Source organism: Callorhinchus milii, unplaced genomic scaffold, assembly GCF_018977255.1.
Source record: "Callorhinchus milii isolate IMCB2004 unplaced genomic scaffold, IMCB_Cmil_1.0 Scaffold8, whole genome shotgun sequence".
Lineage (NCBI taxonomy): Eukaryota > Metazoa > Chordata > Chondrichthyes > Chimaeriformes > Callorhinchidae > Callorhinchus > Callorhinchus milii.
The window spans coordinates 4,605,202-4,625,701 of NW_024704749.1; the positions used below are offsets into that span (position 1 = coordinate 4,605,202).

General features: G+C 46.5%; 1 protein-coding gene across 1 annotated transcript in view; it reads left to right on the top strand.

Moving 5' to 3' along the window:
* Positions 1-20,500, top strand: part of susd2 (sushi domain containing 2) — a 34,165-nt gene that overhangs the window by 559 nt on the left and 13,106 nt on the right. The window contains 9 exon segments of the mRNA XM_007899067.2: positions 4,553-4,757; positions 5,498-5,649; positions 8,461-8,631; positions 9,449-9,623; positions 12,272-12,473; positions 13,183-13,268; positions 15,576-15,694; positions 15,697-15,843; positions 18,603-18,758. Of these exon segments, the coding sequence (XP_007897258.2) occupies positions 4,553-4,757; positions 5,498-5,649; positions 8,461-8,631; positions 9,449-9,623; positions 12,272-12,473; positions 13,183-13,268; positions 15,576-15,694; positions 15,697-15,843; positions 18,603-18,758 (1,413 nt within the window).

Consider the following 20,500-nt stretch of genomic DNA (forward strand, 5'->3'; position numbering starts at 1 on the left):
ATCTATCTATCTATCTATCTATCTATCTATCTATCTATCTATCTATCTATCTATCTATCTATCTATCTATCTATCTATCTATCTATCTATCTATCTATCTATCTATCTATCTATCTATCTATCTATCTATCTATCTATCTATCTATCTATCTATCTCGAGTACGAGTTTATAAATAATAATCTGTGTGTTTGATGTAGCGTCTCATTAAGTCTTCGAGATGTCTCAGCATTTATTATAAAATGTGGTGACTGTGTGTGAGGGTAAATGCAGCAGGCAATTTGAGTGCAGCAACGACCCGCAGATGGGGGAGTGATTAATTTTTATCTGGAGACAATTTCAATACTATTCTCAGCAATATTTGTACTACGTGTTCATTACTTAAAGGCGATTGCTGTTGTTTTATGTTACCAGAAACAATGCATTGAATTTCTGTCCACAATATCACAGTGGTCAGCTTGCATTTTATAATAATAATTATATTTAATAATATAATAATTCTTGCATTTGATATAGCGCCTTTTGAGTGACCAAATTCTTCTTATTTTTTTGGAGGGATTATTACCCCCTGGAAAGAGATCCGCCAGTCGACTAACAACCAGGTTCCACGATACAAATACAAATACAAATCACATTAAATACACTCACTCTGACTCACCATCACTTGTTATTTATTCAATATTACCATTATTATTATTATTATTTTTATGAATAATATTATTATTATTGCATTTTACAATAATAATTATAATAATAATATAATAACTCTTGTATTTGATATAGTGCCCTTTCATGCCTCGAAGTGCTTCACAGAATATACTATAATAATAACTAATAATAATTATTTAATAATAATAATAATAATTATTAAATTATTATTATTAAATGGGCATCAGCAACTTTAGTGTCTGACAGTAGGTTCTGTTACTGAGCAACTTGCTTTAATGAATTTGCAATAGAATGTGTGTAACATTTTAGTGCAATTTTAAACTGTATTTTGACAAGACTGTGATCTGTAGGGCAGGTGTTCAGGTCACCTAACGCGAAAGTCTTTATCCCTACTAATGCTTTAATATGTGCTAAACTACTCTCTGTGTCAGTTCCAGATCTTAATGGAAAAATAAAGCTGTTGAGGGCTGTAAATCAATTACTCTCCCTGGTATTTGTGACTTGCATATTTTACAGCCGGTTCAATTTAGATATTGCAATGGAAATGTTTAGAGATTCTCCCGAGTTTCAAGGCTCAAGGGTTGGTTTCTTTTGCCTTCGAACCATAGGAATTTACAGCATTTAGAAAAATGCCATTCACCCCATCATGTCTATGCTGACTCTTTAAAGAGCAACCCTCTCCATATGGCCATATCGCCCACAAAATACCAGTCACTCTACATTATATCCTGCAAAGCACTTTGAGACGTCTTGAAGACCTGATAAGGCACTAATAATAATAATTCTTGCATTTGATATAGCGCTTTACACGTCTTCACAGAATATGCTGTAAAGTGAATTGACTGTATGTTTGCAGGCGAAATGCAACAGCCAACTGCACACGGCAGTGTCCCAACAAACAGTTGTGGATTGAAGTGACCAATTATTCATTATTTTTTTTTTCTTGAGTGATTATTATCAGGTGTGTGGAGCAAGGAAACTTGCCTGGAATCGAACCCAGGTGTCTCGCTTGAGAGGCGAGTGCTCTAACCACTGAGCTACAGGACTCAACATCAAATGCAAGGATTATTATTATCTTAATGGTGAAACTTAATTCTAAATTACTGCTTCATTCGCTTCACACTCATTTCCTTTTTTTATTGATGGCTTTGCTTCCTTCGTTTCAATTGTTTTTATTTAAAAAAATAATAATTTGGTGCCTGAATCCACGACTGTTTGTGGGGACACCGCTGAGTGCAATTAGCCGCCGCGTTTCGCCCGCAAAACACACAGTCACTCCGCTTTGCAGTATAGTCCTTTGAGACGTCTCGAGGACGTGATAAGGCGCTACATCAAATGCAAGGATTATTAATATTATTATTATTGTAAAGATTCATTTCCATTCGTGTGTCGGTCCTCTCTGTTTGTCTTCTCCTCCCGGCTCGAATCCCCTCCTTTTCTCCTGCATCACTCACTTCCCCCGGTGCGACTCGCTCTCCTTTCACGGGAAGCCATCTTACATTTCAGCGAGATCAGCACGGATGCGTGACTTGCCCGCCACAGCTGCTCGCTGGCAACTTTCCGACATGTGGCACCGTTATAGAGTTACTCACCAACCATCCAGCCATTGCTGAATTGGATCTTGACCAAAATTAATTTGAATCTTACAGCAGAGCTTTAACTCTTGGTTGTAAGGGTTACCGTCAATTCGAGGGCTGGGATCCCGACGGAAATCCACCCCTTCACAATTTTCCCCGTCGCAGTGTTTTAAGCAAAGGAGGTTTGAACTCTCGGGGCTACTGGCAACTGTCACTGTCATCGCCAACGCTTGTTATGAGAGCGCAGATTCGTGCAAGTGGACAGTTACAAGATCACGAGGGAAGATTGGATAGAAACGGTCCTTTGGCCGATTTGTCTAGTCTACTTGCGTGCCAAAGCCCCAATGGGTTGGGTTGTCCTATTGGCCATGCAGTTTTAGCTGGTTAATAACAACAACAACAACACAAATTGCATTTGTATAGCGCCTTTCACGTCGGGAGGACCTCACAAGGTGCTGGAAACTCAACAACAACAACAACAAGTTGCATTTGTGTAGACCCCCTCATGCAGGTTAGGGTCCCAGCAGTTACCCCAAAAGCCCACTCTGTGGCTCCCCAAGACTTGGCTCCCGCCAACCTGTGCCCGGTACTTTCCAGAGAGAGAGCGAGAGAGAGAGAGAGAGTGCATAGAAGGGAAATTTCTATGAGTAAGTGACATACGTAGGTACATACATGGAACTCAGTTTGGTTACTCTTAAAGTACCATGATAGGTTTGTGCAGGTGCCAAACACCCACTTGAGGTAATAACTGACTGGAATTTGAGGCAGTGCAGGGATGTTAAAGGTCTAATACAAGCAGTTGACCTTTAAATGTTTTTGCAGCGTTACAAAGCGAGGCTGTAAGTCCAGTGTATCAACAACCCAAATGGACTGTTCCACTTTGGGGTCCTCTCCTTTCTTTGAGTTTTTTTTATATACACACACACACACACACACACACACACAGTATAATTGCAAAGCCTTTAAAATCATAATAAATTATTGCCCAAAGTTTGGCTAATCAGTAATGAGAAGCGCCCAACCTTTTAAAAAAAAATCGCAGGAAGAATTAAAGGGCATGTTAAAAATACTAATAATAAGCCTTACATTTGGTATAGCGCTTTTTCACCTCAGGAGGATATCTCAAAGCGACTCAGGATTTAATGTAAAGTTCAGTGACTGCTTTTTCTGTGTGTGAACACGGCAGCCAAGTTGCGCACAGCAATGTCCCGCAAACAACCGTGAAGTGAATGAACAATTTTATTTGGGGGGGGAGTATCGGCCTGTAGACCAGGAGGGACACTCCCTTCTCTTTTTGATTCGTGCCGGGAGATCTTTAAACGTCCGCCTGGACAGACAGACGGGACCTCGGTTCAACGTTTCATCCAAAAGGACAGATAAAAAAAACATTTCCTTGGGCAGAGTGTTGGTTGGATGTCGAATTGTCTGGCACAAACCATTGCTGAAAAAGAGACCATGAATTATAATAATAATCCCTTACATTTGATGCAGGACTTTATCACTTTGTGGAGATGCTTCACGGGATATTCTCTCAAGTGATGTGACTGTGTATTTTTGCGGGTGTACGCGTGTATTTGTTGTCAATTTTCCTCATAGAGGCTTAGACAGTGGTTAGGAACTGTAGAATATTGGGGGTACAAACAGGATTAAACTAGGCAGCTCAAGTGGAAAGCTTGATGTGCCACAACAATTCAGGGCTCAACAACAGTAACAACTTTCATCTATTTGGCACCCTTCACTCAGAGCAGAGTCTCGGAACACTTAAAAGCTAGCGACAAAAGAAAGTTAGCGAGAAAAGAAAATGGAGATCTTTCATTCCAAATGCCAAGATTAAGGGCGCGGATTATTAATCGAGGAGCGAAGTTTTCTGTGTTGGGTTAACTTGTTTTGGAAGGACGGCTTGTTCTGACATCGCAGAGGTCACTCTGCGCTGCACTGGAGTTTCCGCTAGCACAGCAAAACATTGGACTTGAACTTACCATCAACAACTTGCTAGAGTTCCATGGTGCTTTCGAAGGCACGCTTGAAGAGGAAGGTATTCAGGAGCGACCTGAAGGTGCGGAAGGAGGGGGCAAGGCGGAGAGAATGACTGAGAGTGTTCCAGAGTTTCCAGAGGGGAAGGTGACCGAAATCTTGTGGTTCGGAGGCAATCATGCTACCTAGTGAGCCAAGTTGACACCCAATGCTTGTGGGACCGTGTTGATCCATACCTTGGATGTTTCCCGATATTTTGGGGGAGATTTGAAAGCCGAATAACTGTATCTTTAGCATATGTCGCAGAGTCAGATGTTTCTCACTTTGTTTCCAGATGCTCAGAATTCATGTGAAAACAACTGCGGCCAAAGGTTGACTACTTGTTCGTGCCACGTGACGTGTGAGCCACTGGGAAACTGCTGTCAGGATTACCGGGATTACTGCCTGCAAATAAGTCCTCAGTCAGGAACGTTAATGGGAGGAACAGACTTTTTTACCGTTAATGCAACGTTTAAGCCAACCGACAAGATTGTGTGCAGGTGGGTGTGAAACGTGAACTGGCTCGGTCGCTCACACTCTCGCCTCCGACTCAGTAGGTTGTGGTTTCAGGCTCACAAGTCGACACTCCATTGCAGGACTGGGGGTGAGCTTCTTTGTCGGAATTGCCGTACTTCTGATGGGACGTTAATCCGAGGCCCCGTCTGCCTGTTCCTCCCACCAAAATTCCCCCCACAATCCCCGTTCCTCCCCCCAAAATTCTGCGCTCACTTCATTGCTGTTTGTGGGACGTTACAGTCTGCAAATTGGCTGCTGTGTCTGCTCACAAAACACTTTGTCATTCCACTTTACAGTATATCGCTGTACCGAGGATTATTATTATTATTATTATTATTCTCAAAAAGTCTACCTTTTATACAAAGACTATTTATGTTCAAAGAGAGGCGGTGACTTGGAGCATATCATTGAGGCATCACTTTACATCCAAGTCAAAACTCGGAGTCAACTCAGGGTCCAAACTGAGACATACAGTCACTGGGTTAGTGACTGAGCCCTTACCATCAGAAAAGTATCTTGCCCCCTCCTGCCCCTCTTTTAGATCACGACTGAAATCCTTCCCCTTCGACCGTGCTTTACGGTCACCTCCTGCCTCCCCCCCGGCTCGGTGTCGGGCTCCGAGACTCCGAGACTCTGCCCCGCGTGAAGGGGGCGGTATAAATGCAAGTTGTTGCTGTTGTTGTGGCCGTGTGTCCCAGTGCTGACATGGCTAATTCCATTGCAGGTTCAAGTCTGAAATCGATATAGAGGGATACGTCGATGGCGAAAGGAAAGCTCACTGTATCTCTCCGCTGCTGTTTGAGAACGGAAGGGTACCGTTTGAGTTATCGACCGATGGTGGCCAAACCTTCAGTCGCAGGGGAACGTGGGTGTCAGGTCAGTTGTGAGGACAAACGGCAAGCAGGACGGGGCATTTAGGAAAGGCGATGAATGAAATCAATTCTTTGGAATGAAGGGGAACTAAAGTGCTGCCTACACTGCTGGCAATGAGGAGTTTGCTCTCTTCGTTACTTTCTTCGTTACAAGCGTAGAGGACCTGGGTTCGATTCCTGGGCAGGGCGAAACGTTGGGAAGTTTCCTTGCTCCACACGCCTTTGAGCAGTTAGTAGGAACCCGGTTGTTAGTCGATTGGCGGGTCGCTTTTCTGGGGGGGTAATAATTCCTTCAAAAAAAACCAATAATACATAAATAAATCACTCAATCCACAACTGTTTGTGGGACGCTGCTGTGCGCAATTGACTGCTGCCTGTCGTCCACAAAATATACAGTCAATTCACTTTACAATGAATATTCGGTGAAGCGCTTTGAGACAACTCGAAGTCGTGGTAAGGCTCTGTATCAAATGCAAGGATTATTATTATTATTATTATTGCTCCCTTATTGAAGACATTTAGAGGATTCGTGTCTGGACTGTAAGCAGCAGCTCCATCCACTGCACAGTTGAGGCTACCTGTGCCCCACTTTTCCCTCACCTGCAATTGTTGCTAACCTATTATGAATCAGAACATAAGAACATTAGAATTTACTGGCGAAAGAAGACGGAGGTCCATTCAGATCGCCTTCCACCATCCTGGCAGTCGTTTGCACATGTCGTGTCCCAAACTGTATACTGTATCCCCAAGATATTATTTCCTAAAAGAAATCCATCTAATTTGCTTTTGAAAGTATCGACACAGAGGCAAGTATCCGTTAAGTGGGTTCGTTTCAAAGCTGTTATTGATGGTTGTCTACTTCCTTGGCTGCCGCCTTTCACCCATAAAATACACAGTCGCTCCACTTTAAAGTATATTCTGCGAAACGCTTCGAAACGTTTCCGCGACGTGATGAGGCGCTATATCAAATGCAAGGATAATTTATTATTAATTTGTTGGGGGAGATGACTTCTGTTTTTGCTGACAAACTATTCCGAGACTGTTATCCATCAATGGAAACCATCCGAAGCTGATAAGAGAAAAATTGCTCGACCAATATAAAACTTTGGAATTTCAACCGAACCAGCTCCCTATTGCAGGGAAGCCCTATCTAAGGAATGTCTAAAGGTCTTGAACCCATTCCAACACATTTATGAACCATAATCATGACGGGGCAGAAAAAGTATTGGATATAATATAAGATTCACAATGCATGGTAACCTTTGCATTTTGTTCCAATCAGATACCGGGAGTATTTTATCACGGTTTTATTTACAAGACAGATACATGAGTAACTTAATGTTGTCAAATAGAATCAAACTCTCGTATCTTAACTTAATGTTAAGTTAATGTTAAGTAACTTAATGTTGTCAAATAGAATCAAACTCTCGTATCGTATCTACTCTAATATGCTCCCCTCCACTCTTGTGGAGTCCTGTAGCGTATTGGTTAGAGCACTCGCCTAACAAGCGAGAGGACCCAGGTTCGATCCCCGGGCGGGGCGAAACCTTAGGCAACTTTTCTCACTCCACATGCCTCTGTTTACCAGCAGTAAATTGGAATCTCATTATTATTAATCGATTGGCAGATTGCTTTTCCGAGGGTAATAATCCCTTAAGAAAACAAAAGTAGGGTCACTCACGACTGTTTGTGGGACGCTGCTGTGCGCAATGGGCTGCTGAGTTTCGCCCACAAAATACACAGAATATAATTCACTTTACAATATATTCTGTGAAGTGCTTTGAGACGTCTCATCGACATGATAAGGCACTATATCAAACGCAAGGATTATTATAAGGATTATATAACTCCAGATTTTCACCTGTGACCCTACATGCCCCAGCCAGATAGTGAGAGTCAACAGACTATTTAAATCTACGAGACATCAGAGTCAACTCTGATCCAAGGCTCATATTCCAGGCCACCGTTCCAGTGTGGGTCTGTGGGAGTGCTGCACTGTTAACTTAACGTCCTTAGTTAAGTTAAACCTGAGGTCCTGAGTGCCTTCTCAGGCAGGACATAAAAAGATCCTGCGATTCCTGATCGAAAGGGGAAGGGAGTTTCTCAAAGTCCTCCAGATAAAATGGGCCATTGACTTTGTGGCTACTTTTCCTACCTTGGCTGTGTGCAAATTGGCAGCTGTTGCACTTGACAGCAATTGCCTGTGACGTGCTTTGCAACGTTCGAGCGTTAGATCAATTGCAAGGCTGGAGTCCCTGACTCTATTTCTCACAGCACCCTATATTTGTGGGACTCAGTTAATCCAGAACTACACCCACCCCCATACTCACCTGCACTAAACTCTGTACCCCCGTCACACCAGTTCTTGTCCAGGCTCCATTGATTCCCTTTTGCTGAACGGATTGATTTCAAGATCCTCACACTTGTCTTCAAATCCCTTTCACACCCTGGCACCTCCCTATCTCTCCGACCCATTTACTGCCCAACCCACTACTCATTGCCTCCGCTTGACCATCTACGGCCTCCTGCTTGCCCCTCGTCCCCTCCGTCCGTGAGCTTTCGGCCACTACTCCCCGAAACTCTTGAACACTCTCCCTCTATCCCTCCGCCTTGTCATCTCCTTCTCCATCTTCAGGTCGCACCTGAAGACCTTCCTCTTCGGTTACCTCCCCTCTCACCCCGGCTCAGTGTCGTGCTCCGCCACTGTCAAGCACTCTTGGACCCTGCCCTGCCTGAGGAGCGCTGTGTAAATGCAAGTTGTTGTTATTATTGACCAGTTCTCAGTTTAATTCTTCCATTTATTTTCTCCTTACAGTACAGCACAACAAATACTCTTATGACTTCAAAAGCATTCTGCTTAATGCCACCAAATGGCAATACTATGGGACGCCCAATGTTACCGGAAATCTAACACTGCTCTGGAAGAAATCCCCCCTTTTCCCGGGACTTGCAGTAAACGTTGAACTCTGGGGTTACAGAGAAACAGGTAAGCTACAGATCTGGTGCAGTGTTAAGAGACACACTGACAAAGAACGCATTGCTTGTAAGTTATTAAAGAACTTGCATGTAAACCCTCCCTCCCTCCCTCCCTGTTCCTCCACCTACATCACACTGCCTGCCTACTCCTCCTCTCAAAACCCTTCCCCACAGTTGGGCCACACTCCAATATCTCCCTACCACCCATCAGGTCAATTTCAAGGTCCTCACCCTCACATATAAATCCCCCAACTCTCAAGCACCTCTCTATCTCTAGGACCTTCTCTTAGTTCAATCTTCTTCGCAACCCTGTCCACTCGGCTATCTTCAGTCTGCTTGACGAATGGCTTTCTTCTGTGCTTGTAATGCTTTTTTCTTGGAGGGCGGTGGCGGAAGGGAGGGAGGAAATAGAGGTAGCTTAAATCTTCAGCAGGAATTCAGAGCTGGGAGTAATGTTTGAGCCCAATTGCAAGCTTATTTGCAGTGTGCAGGTTGGTGAGTTTCAGTGTGAACAGTTGAGAGCACCTTGCCCACAACGTAGACTTAGATCAGGGTGATCCAACTGGTGGCCCACGGGCCGATTTCATCTGCCCCCCCTCCCGTTCCCCCCACCCCTCCATTTCATCTGTCCCACTTGCTCCCTCCATAATCCGTAAAATGTTATGTTATGTTTTGGAAGGGAAACACAAAAATATTGCTTCTGCGTCCAGCAGACGTTGGTCAAATAAGGCATCTGCCCTCAGCGGCCAAAAGGTTGATGATTCCTTTTCGTGGCAGTTTTTTACGTGAATCAAATAACACGCGGAATAACTCCACCTCTCGATCAGGCGAGCCTTACACAGACAACTGGAGGGCAGAATGGAAGTTCCTGTACACACTGGGCGAAGGGGTTCCAAACACAGGCTACTTTACGTTTGTGCCCAAACCCGCTGAGAAGCCCCATTCAGATTGGGAGATTGGAGCGTTGCGTCTCACCAACAGCAATGAGTCGGTTGGGATCCAGTAAGTACAATATCATTGACCGCGGGTTTGTGTGTGTGTGTGTGTGTGTGTGTCAAATATGTTGTGAAAACCCACCCCATGACCGTCCAGCGCCCTGGGACGTCTTTCCCACGTGAAGGACGCTATACAAGTGTAGTTTGTTGTTGTTGTTGAAGCATTAGCAAGTGCCAGCAGGAGGTGGCGCAGGAGGAAACTGACTGCCCGCCCCAAACCCCCCCAACCCACACACTTAACTGGACACTGAGGCATGCAACACTTCACTGTATTAGTACAAGACCTGAACAGTGTCCTCTGCCTGTACTGGACATGAGCTGCACCCGCTGTCTATTTGATGGAGTAGAGAGGGAGAAACTGTTTCCTCTGGCGGGTGGGTCGGTAACCAGAGGGCACAGATTTAAGATCATTGGCAAACGAGCCAGAGGGCTGACGAGGAGAATTATTTTTTGATATCCAAACAGTAAAAGGGTGGTGGAAGCTGATTCAATACTAACTATCAAAAGGGAATTGGATAGGTCCTTGAAAAGGAAAATATTGCAAGGCTATGGGGTAAGAGCGGGGGAGTGGGACTTGTTCATTAGCTCTTTCAAAGACCCGACGCAGACATGATGGGCCAAATGGCCTCCTTCTGCGCTGTAAGATTCTATGATTCTATTGAAGACATGAACTTTGCCTGAACAGGATACAAGATGCTACAAAATACACAGTCACTGCACTATATTCCCTGAAAGGCGCTATATCAAATATAAGGATTACTATTAATCACTGCTACACCAATTGGGCTTTGAATAGAGTTTTCCTCTGTAGTTCTTTAATAGACCATTAGTCCCTGGTAGGGCAGTCTGGTACTTATCAGTACGTAATCTATAATAATTTTATTATAATATTAATAATACCACATTATAATTAGCCTCCATTATGCCTGGACTGTGGGGATTTACAATTAAGTTATGAGAGAGAGGGAAAAAAAAATAATCCTTGCATTTTTGATATAGTGCTTTTCACGTCTTTGCGACGTCTCAAAGCCAGTTGCGCACAGCAGCGTCCCACAAACAGTCAGGAATCAAATCAAATCAGCTCTGACTCTAATAATAATAATAATAATTATCCTTGCATTTGATATAGCACCTTATCACGTCGTTGGGACGTCTCAAAGTGCTTCACAGAATATCCTGTACAGTGGATTGACACTATATTTTTCGGAAGGGGTGATTACCCCTGTGAAGCAATCCGCCAATAGTTTAGAGAGGTTTACAGCGTGTCTTGATTAACGTTCTTCCAGAAATAAGGGCTCAATAGGCTGCCGGTTCTACATTGACTGCGAGTGTGCGAGCAACCTGCAGCTTTTTTCCATTCAGTCCACATCCACCGTCACGTCAATCTCATACATTCGGAATGAACGGTTCTGATGGGTCCCAAAGCCCCGTTGTCAGGACTGACATCAGTTCAGCATCGCCGGGACAAGTAAGCCTTCGCAGCGGAAGAGGAGAGACGGCTGAGCATTGGAACAAAGAAGGCTAATATTCCGTTATTTATTGGGGTTTCACAGATCACTGCTGGAGACGGTTTGACAATGGATCCCAATTCAATAGCTGAGCGCTGCTTACGCATTTGAATTCATTTCACGAGTGTTGCAATGCTGGTGCGGATAAAACGTTCTACATTGATAGCTGGTTATTTCGCCCACAAATATACGGTCAATTCACTTTACAGCATATTCCATGAAGCGCTTTGAGATGTCTAGAAAACGTGAAAAGTGCTATATCAAATGCAAGGATTATTATTATAATTATTATTATTATTATGGTCCCGACGAGCATTGGCTTTCAGGGAGAACTGACAACACATATTAAGTGGAACTTAGGAACGACAATAACAACAGCAACTTGCATTTATATAGCGTACTTTACACGGTGCAGCGACTCGAGGCGCTTAACATAGGGAGATGGGATTTGCTAGTCGAGAAAAGACCAAGGCCCATCTCGGCCACTTTCTACCATCCTGGTAGTCGGATGCTACCATAATGAAGACGTGGATAGCAATTAATTCACTGTGGGTTAGTCTACAACAGAGTGGGAAGCTTTGAGAGCTACAGATCCCAAGTTACCTAGTTCTTCCAGGCCACATGACACTTTACGTCATGTCTCAAGTGTTTTTTTTTTGGTGTCTGTTTGAGTAAAGGAAAGACATGATTGAGACAACGCTGCAATACAAATTGCACTCATACAGCAGCTTTCACCTCAGGAGGACGTCCCAAAGCGCTTGCCAGTCCTGGCTTTGCGGTCGAGTGAGGGGGAAAGATGACCGAAAGAGCGGTCGAAGAGGAAGGTCTTGAGATGGACCTTGAATGAGGTGACGGTCGGGGGGGAGACCTTGTTCAAGGTCCATCTCAGCTTTGAGACGTCGTGAAAGGCGCTGTATGAAATGCAGGGCTTATTATTATTATTATTATCATTATTATTATTATCTCCAAGTGGTTCACAAAAGTAATCACTTTGAAGAATGGCGATGACTTTTATAAGCATCGGACACAGACACAGGGAGAGGTCGATGTGGAATTGTGTGTGTTTCACCAGGTTGTCTGTAACATGAGTTACAGACTGGAGTCTGGAGTCTGGAGTCTAACCTTGTGTAAATGTGCTGTGAATCAGGAATGTCAGAAGCGTGTGGAGCTCAAGCCACGCTCTGGCCTGGCACCTGGAGGAGACCTTCAGGAGAGACTCCGCCGCCTGGGCCTACAGCAAGTGCCTGGCGTGGCACGAGACCGAGCAGACCCTGCCCAACTTCCTGTCCGAGATCGCAGACTGCCCCTGTACCCTGGCGCAGGCCAGAGCAGACACCGGCAGATTTCACGTAAGCATGTCAGCAGCGATAGCTCTCTCTCCTTTGAGTCAGAAGGTTGTGGGTTCAAGCCCCACGCCGGGATTTCGAATCACATCGTCTGAGCTGATACTCCAATGCAGCGCTGGGGGGAGGGGGGGGGGGGCGGCGGTGAGGGGTGTGGGGGGGTTGTATGGTCGTAAGTGCCGTCTTTTGGATGAGACGTTAACCGAGGTCCCGTCTGCCTGTTTGGGCGGACGTCAAAGATCCTGCGGTGCTATTCGAAAAAGAGAAGGGAGCTTCTCTCTCCAGGTGCCCTGGCCAAGAAATCCCTCAAATAAAATCGGTCACTCACTCCATGAGTTAGCGTTTGTAGGACACTGCTGTGTGCAATTTTGCCTACAAATACACAGTCACTCCATTTTCACAGTAATTCACGTGAAGCGCTTTGAGACATCCTTCCGGGAGATGGGATAATGCGCTATACCAAATGCAAGTATCATTATTATTATTATTATTAGGATGAGCTTGAAGAGAACATGTCAGTCTCAGCCACTATGCCCCGAAACTATGGAACTCTCTGCCTCACCTCTTCCATGCCAGTCTTCAGATCACACCATAATACCTTCCTCTTTGACCTCGCCTACGGTCACCTCCCAAACGGTACTGTACAAAGGCAAATACAACACGGATGGATGAAGGATTTACTGAAAGCTCAATTTTAATTTCTTTGCCGACACAGACAGACTACGGGTGTGATATTGAACAAGGGAGCCTGTGCACCTATCATCCGGGAGCTGTACATTGTGTCAGAGCTATACAAGCCAGGTAAGCGACTGACTTAGTAGCCTCGTGATAATAATATCCTACATGAAGTGTCGACGAACGGGGCTGTCCTGCAGCTCATCTGATGGCCCAGGTGGGTAAAAGCAATGCCCACTGCACAGCACCAGGCCGCACAGATTTGGAAGGGTGCTGGTTCCAATCCTGCCACAAACCCACCCACTTCGGAACGCTGAGCTCACGTTCTAGGCTGACGTTCCAGTTCTGCACGGCGGCCGGGGGATGGCTTGCGTTGACGGAAGTGCCGTCCTTCGGATGAGACGTTAAACCGTTAAACCCATCTTCCTGTTCAGGTGGCCGTTAAGGATTCCTTGGGACTTTTCGAAAAGAAAAGGGAGTTTCTCTCTCTCCCGGGGTCCTGGCATAACAATCCTTGCCGGATAAAATCAATCGCTCACTTTGTGGCTGTTTCGGTGACCTTGCTATTCACAACTTGTCTACCTGCAAAATACACATTCATTGCACTTTGTAGCGAATCCCATGAAGCGCTTTGAGACGTCCAGACATGAAACTTGCTATATTAAACGTGAGGATTGTTACTGTTGTGAATAAGAAAATTGTTGAATTCTGTCTTCACTTTGAGGGCATTTTTCTGCAGTTTCTTAAAAGGACTTAAGAAAAAGCGGCTTCAAGACTAAGGCTGCACTTTTAAGAACATCCCAAATTTGGGACGTTCTGAAATGCTAAGAAAATCTGAGTAAACCTGGACTCAGATGGACTTTCAAATGGACGGGGCGAAACCTTAGGCAAGTTTCCTTACTCCACACGCCTCTGTTTGCCGAGCAGTGAGTAGGAACCCGATTGCTAGTCGATTGACGTATCGCGTTCCGTGGGTAATAATCCTTTAAAAAATAATAATAATAATTTGGTCACCCAATCCACGGCTGTTTGTGGGACACTGCCGAGAGCAATCGGCTGCCGAGTTTCGCCCCCAAAATGTGCAGCCAATTCATTTGACGGTATATTCTGCGAAGCGCTTTGAGATGTTTCGTAGACGCGATAAGGCGCGAGGATTATTACTGCGCATGCAAGGGTTATTATCAGTAGTGTTATTATTAATGTTCCCTTCCGCGGGGCGACAGCGAACCGTTGCCATTTCATGACGGAGCCACCAGGTGGAGCAACTTACCTGTGTTGGCATCTCACCCCACAAGGATTCCTTTCCCCTTGTTCGCCAAATAGGTCCCGAAATGTAATCGATGTAGAGATGGTTTGACGGGGGCTGCGGAGTAGCCTATAGACTAACCTGCCCAAGGCACTTTGCCAATCCTGTGGGCGGTAGAACTCGAAAGCGCAGTTACAAAAATTGAACTTAATGTACACTAATAATAATCCTCGCAATTGATATCACGTCAAGACATCTCAAAGGTAATTGCAATTTGTCACTGCGTATTTGTGGGTGAACCCGGCAGCCTGGTACCACACAGCAAAGTGCCTGCAAACCGGCCGTCGTGAAGTAAATCCCCATTTTTTTAAAAAGAAAACTGGGGAATTGGTGGCCAAGATACGGGGAGAAACCCCCTCTTTTTTATGTACAGTGTTTGGGGTCTTTAACGTCCACCTGAACAGGCAGACGGGTTGAACTTCGACAACGCAACCCCTCCCCTCCCCCATCACTGCAGTGCTCAGATTATGGGTTCAACGTCCTGACGTGGGGCTTGAACCCACAATCTGTGGAGTCCTGTGGTGTGCTGAATAGAGATCTTGCCACGCGAGAGGACCCAGGTTCGATTCCCGGGCAGGGTGAACCCTTAGACAAGTTTCCTTACTCCGCATGCCTATGTTTACCAAGTAGTAAGTAGGAACCCGGTTATTAGTCGTTTAGCGGATCACTTTCTGGGGGTAATAAACCCTTCAAAATAATCATAATCATTATAATAAGGTCACTCAATCCACGACTGTTTGTGGGACGCTGCTGTGCACAGTTGGCTTCTGCGTTTCACCCACAAAACACACAGTCAATTCACTTGACAGTATATTCTGTAAAGCGCTTTGAGACGTCTGAACGACATGATGAGGCACCGTATCAAATACAAGCATTATTATTACTGTTAGGTAAACAGAAACGTTGGTGGAGTAAGGAAACTTGCCCAAGGTTTCACCCTGACCGAGAATCGAACCTGTGTCCTCTCGTTTGCGAGGCCAGTGCTCCAACCACTGCGCTACAGGAGACCCCCCCCCACCCCACCCCCCTCAGTACTGAGGATGGTAACCATCGCCAACAGCAAACGTGCCATTGCCCCATTGACCATATTATCGCAACTGACTTACCTGCCTCTCTTGCCTCCCCAGTCCCCGGTATGGAGCGGGTCAGCAGTGCTGCTACAACGCAGAGGGCAGACAAATCCTAACGGGAGATTCCCTGGGAGGCAGCACCCCAGACCGAGGACACGACTGGGGCTCCCCGCCCTACCTCAGGCCCCGAGAGTCCCCGGAAACTCGCACTGGCTCTACGACGTCATCTCCTTCTACTACTGCTGCCTCTGGTCTGACAACTGCCACTACTATTTCTTGCACCGGCCTTCAAGTGACTGCCGCACGTACAGGCCTCCCAAAGCTGGTAGGTGCTCCAAAGACGGCAGGTGGTTTTCTGTGGTCCGGTCCATCGTTCCCGGTTCTAATACGCCCCACCCCTTCCCCGAAACTCTGGAATGCTCTCCCTCGATCCCTCTGCCTTCGCCCATCCTCCCCCGCCTTCAGCTCGCGCCTGAAGACCTTCCAGCCTCCTGCTTGTCCCTCGCGCCCTGCCGCGCTTTCAGCCACCACATCCCCCAAAACTCTGGAGCTCTCTCCCCCCCCCCCCCCCCACCCCACCTGTTCCCTCCGCATCTTGCCCCATCCCTCCCCAGTCAGCCCCTCTGTCGCCTCTGTGTGAAGGACAGCGAGTGTCAATCAACTGGAGGATGCTGACATCTGACAGCAGATGCCAGGAAGGGAGTCGGGTTGGGGGGGACGGGGGGGAGGAGGGCTTCACTGGCTGTGATCCGTGATCACTGTTCAGAGGCGGGTATCGTAAGCTCAGGCCCCGATACCAGCAGATCCCTGCAAACAGTCGGACCGCTTGCCTTGCAACTGTGCTTCTCCACATAAAACCCATCAAAGCCCTGGGATTAGGCTGCTGTCTTGTTGTCGTGAATCCTCGCTCTGTATGAACCGCCTGAACCGTTCGATTAGATTACTGATGGGTGGCTGCTTGTTAGTTTTACAATTCTGATACTGTACACTTCTCTCAGCGAAGGATAAGTAATTCCGCCAGGCGTTTTCGAAACTTCGCGGAGAGTTTAAAAACTGTCACCCCCGAAAAGATGTCAATTTTTTATTTTTTTTGTGTGGGGGAGGGGGGGGGCGAGGGTGGTGGTGGGGTGGAGGTGGGGGGGGAAACAAAAGAACGGTGTTTACAAGGTCATCTCAAGCTCTCAGAGATCCGTTAATCTTTCACTGTTTATCTGACGGGCGGGATGTCTGACACAAATGAAAATCCTTTGTTGTGGTTCGGTTTCCAATTCCAACCACACATAGCTGCACACACACACAATAACACACACAATAACACACTCACACTCACACAATAACACACACACACACTCACACACACTCACACAATAACACACACACACACTCACACACACACACACACACACACACACAATAACACACACACATACACACACACAGTAACACACACACATATACACACAGTGTAACACACACACTCACACACACACACACACAATAACACACACACACACACACACAATAACACACACACACATACACACACACAGTAACACACACACACACTCACACACACACACACAATAACACACAGACACACTCACACAATAACACACACACACAATAACACACACACACACACACACACACAATAACATACACACACAATAACACACACACACAATAACACACACGCACACACAGATACACACACACACAGATACACACGCACACAATAACACATACACACACACATAATAACACACACACACACAAACACACACACAGATTCACACACAATAACACACACACACACACATATACACACACACAGATACACACACATACAAATAACACACCAACACACACACATAGATACACATAGATGTGTGTATCTATCTCCAGGGGCACATTGAAAACCAAACAGACGCCAAGGAATTAGGAATGTTTCGAAGCACCGCTGGGGTTGAACCAGTCAGAATGACAAGGTTGACCAGTAAAATAATAATAATAATCCTTGCATTTGATACAGCGCCTTATCACGTCTTCGAGACGTCTCAAAGCTCTTCGCGGAATATACTGCAAAATGCATTGACTGTGTACTTTGGGGGTGAAATGCGCAATATTTTGATACCTTTCAAGATCCCCGCAAGAGCGTACGTGCGTTCTGGCCACAACGTGCCTGCAAGGGGATCACTGTACCTGGGACGAGGCTGGTGATTGCGAGGGGGGAAATGTATCACAGAGTGAACACTTTTGCACCGAAGGTCATTATTATCTTGGCAAAACACTGGAGCGACTCACTCCCACTTCCTCCTTAGCATTTGACATCTTGGTGAGGTGTCTTGAATGTGGGTTTAAATGTCGAACGAGTTTATTTTAGCGCTTTGCGTCAAAATCAACAGCCGAAATGGGGAGACGGGGCGAGAGAGAGAGAGGGGGAGAGAGAGAGCGAGAGAGAGGGAGAGAGAGAGAGAGAGAGAGAGCACGAGAGAGAGAGTGATTGCTTCTTATAACGTCAGCAGCTAACAGTCATAAACCGAATAGTTCTATGTGAATGCATTCATGAAGCTTTCACACCAGGCAATGCGTGACTATATACATAGCTAATTGAATGAGATAATGATGTGGAGAATGGGTACGGGCAGCAGAGGTCAAGTCTGAAATGCAGCCAAAAGTATTCTGTGTAAACAGCAGTAACCCTTGCATTTGATATAGAGCCTTATCAGTTGTCGAAATTTCATAGGGATTCGCAGGGGTTTTACTGTAAAGTGAATTGACTATATTTTGTGTGCAAAACATGGCAGCCAATTACATTCAGCAGCGTCCCATAAACAGTCGCAGATTGAGCAACCGAATTTATTATTATTTGACGGGATTATTACCTCCAGATCCACCAATCAACTAACAACCGGGTTCCTACTTACTGCTGGCAAACAGAGGGGTGGAGTGTGAGAAAACTTACCTAAGGTTTCGCCCCGCCCGGGGACCGAACCCGGGTCCTCTCGCTTGACCAATATGCTGCGGAACACCTAAACCTCATGTGGAGCGCTTCAGAAAGAAATGTCTTTGTCTCTTCGTCAGGTGCAACATTTGGAGACCCACATCTTTATACATTTGATGGGAAAAGCTTCACGTTCAATGGCAAAGGGGAATACACTCTGCTAAACGCTGCAGTGAATGTTACTGATCAGTGGCTACGAGTCCAAGGAAGGACGGAGTTAGTCCAGGATAGCAACGGTAAGATCCTCGCCATCCAATGGTCATTTAATAACGACAAGACCAAATTACATTTGAGCAGCGTTTTTCATGTCAGGAGGACGTTCCAAGGCCCTGGAACAGTCCGAGTTTGCACCCGAGCTGCGTGTGAGAGCTGGAGGGGTAGGGGCTAGGGGGAGGGGAAGGGGGGTGTGTTTGGGGGGGGTAGCGGGGGGGGGGTAAAGATGGCTGAAGACGTGGTCAAAGAGGAAGCTCTTGAGGAGGAGCTTGAAGGAGGTGAGGGAAAGGGGTGAGGCCAAGGGACTTCAGGGATGGAGTTCCAGAGAGCGGGGGCAGGAAGGTTGAAAGCCTGCCCGCCGATAATAATAATAATAATCCTTGCATTTGATATAGTGCTTTTCACGTCGGGAGGACGTCCCAAAGCGCTTCACAGAACACACTGTAAAGTGAATTGACTGTATATTTGTGGGCAAACGCGGCAGCCAATTGCGCACAGCAATGTCCCACAAACAGTCGTAGATTGAAAATGACCAATTTATCATTGTTTTGGTTTTGGAGGGATTATTATTAGGCTCTGTGTGGAGTAAGGAAACTTGCCCAAGGTTTCGCCCTCTGCCGGGGATTGAACTCAGGTCTCTCACTTGCAAAGCGAGTGCTCTAACCACTGAGTCACTGGGCTCCGATGGTGGAGCGGGCAGCGCGGCGGGGGAGGGGGGGAACGCGAAGCGGGCCGGTGCCTGCCCAGTGGAGGGGGGAGCAGGCAGGTCTGTCAGGTTTGAGAAGGTCACAGAGGTGGGGCGAGACCTTAGAAAGGCTTTGAAGTGTTAATTCCGTTTATACATGAACTCACATTGGGGAAGGTGTCTCGAAACATTTTACTTGACTGAACTGTGTGTGTGTGGGTGTGTGTGGGTGGGTGGGTGGGGTGTGTGGTGGGTGGGTGGGTGTGTGTGTGGGTGGGTGGGTGTGTGTATGGGGTGGAGGGGTGGGAGGGGAGGTGGTCGGGATGTTGTTTGCATTTATAATAAGCCTCCCCACCCCTTCACCAAGCTCATAGCTGAAGTGCTGGCGAGCAGGTAGAAACATACAAGAATGGGAAAGTCGATCTGGTCACGAGAACTGATCTACTATCTTAGAAATGTGAAACGGATCCAGAATCCGACACCCACCACTTCTGAAACTCCGACCTCATCCCGGTTCAGTTAGATGTCAAGGCGAACGAGACAAGTGTTTGGTCTGGGTCCAAACCAGTGATTGGAAGCGATACAGCAGAACCCTGGTTCTGTTGTGGAAGACCTCGCGATGTGCACAGGGCGTGCATCATCCGAGCCTGTGTTTACATTCCTCGGAGAGGAATGCGATAAGGAGGAGAGAGGATTGACACGTGCGTGTGTTCTGCACCACATCACGCCCGCACCGCACGTATCCTCCCCCACACGCACGCTCACGCGCGTTCACTCGCTCTTGCGCTCCTCGGTCAAGCGCGCGCATGAAAGCGATCTGTCAGTTCTCGTGACCGCCACCCCCCACCCCCTTCACGGGAACAACCATAGTGATAATAACCCTCGCATTTGGTTCGGTGCCTTATCACGAGTGGAGTGACTGTGTCATTTTGTAGGCAGGACATCAGCAACTTGCATTTATATAGCGACCTTCACACGGGGCAGTGTCTCGGGCCACTTAATGTTAGTGGAGCACGATGCCAAGCCGGGAAGATGGGGGGGTAGGGGGGAGGGTGGTTGACCGCAGACACGGTCGAAGAG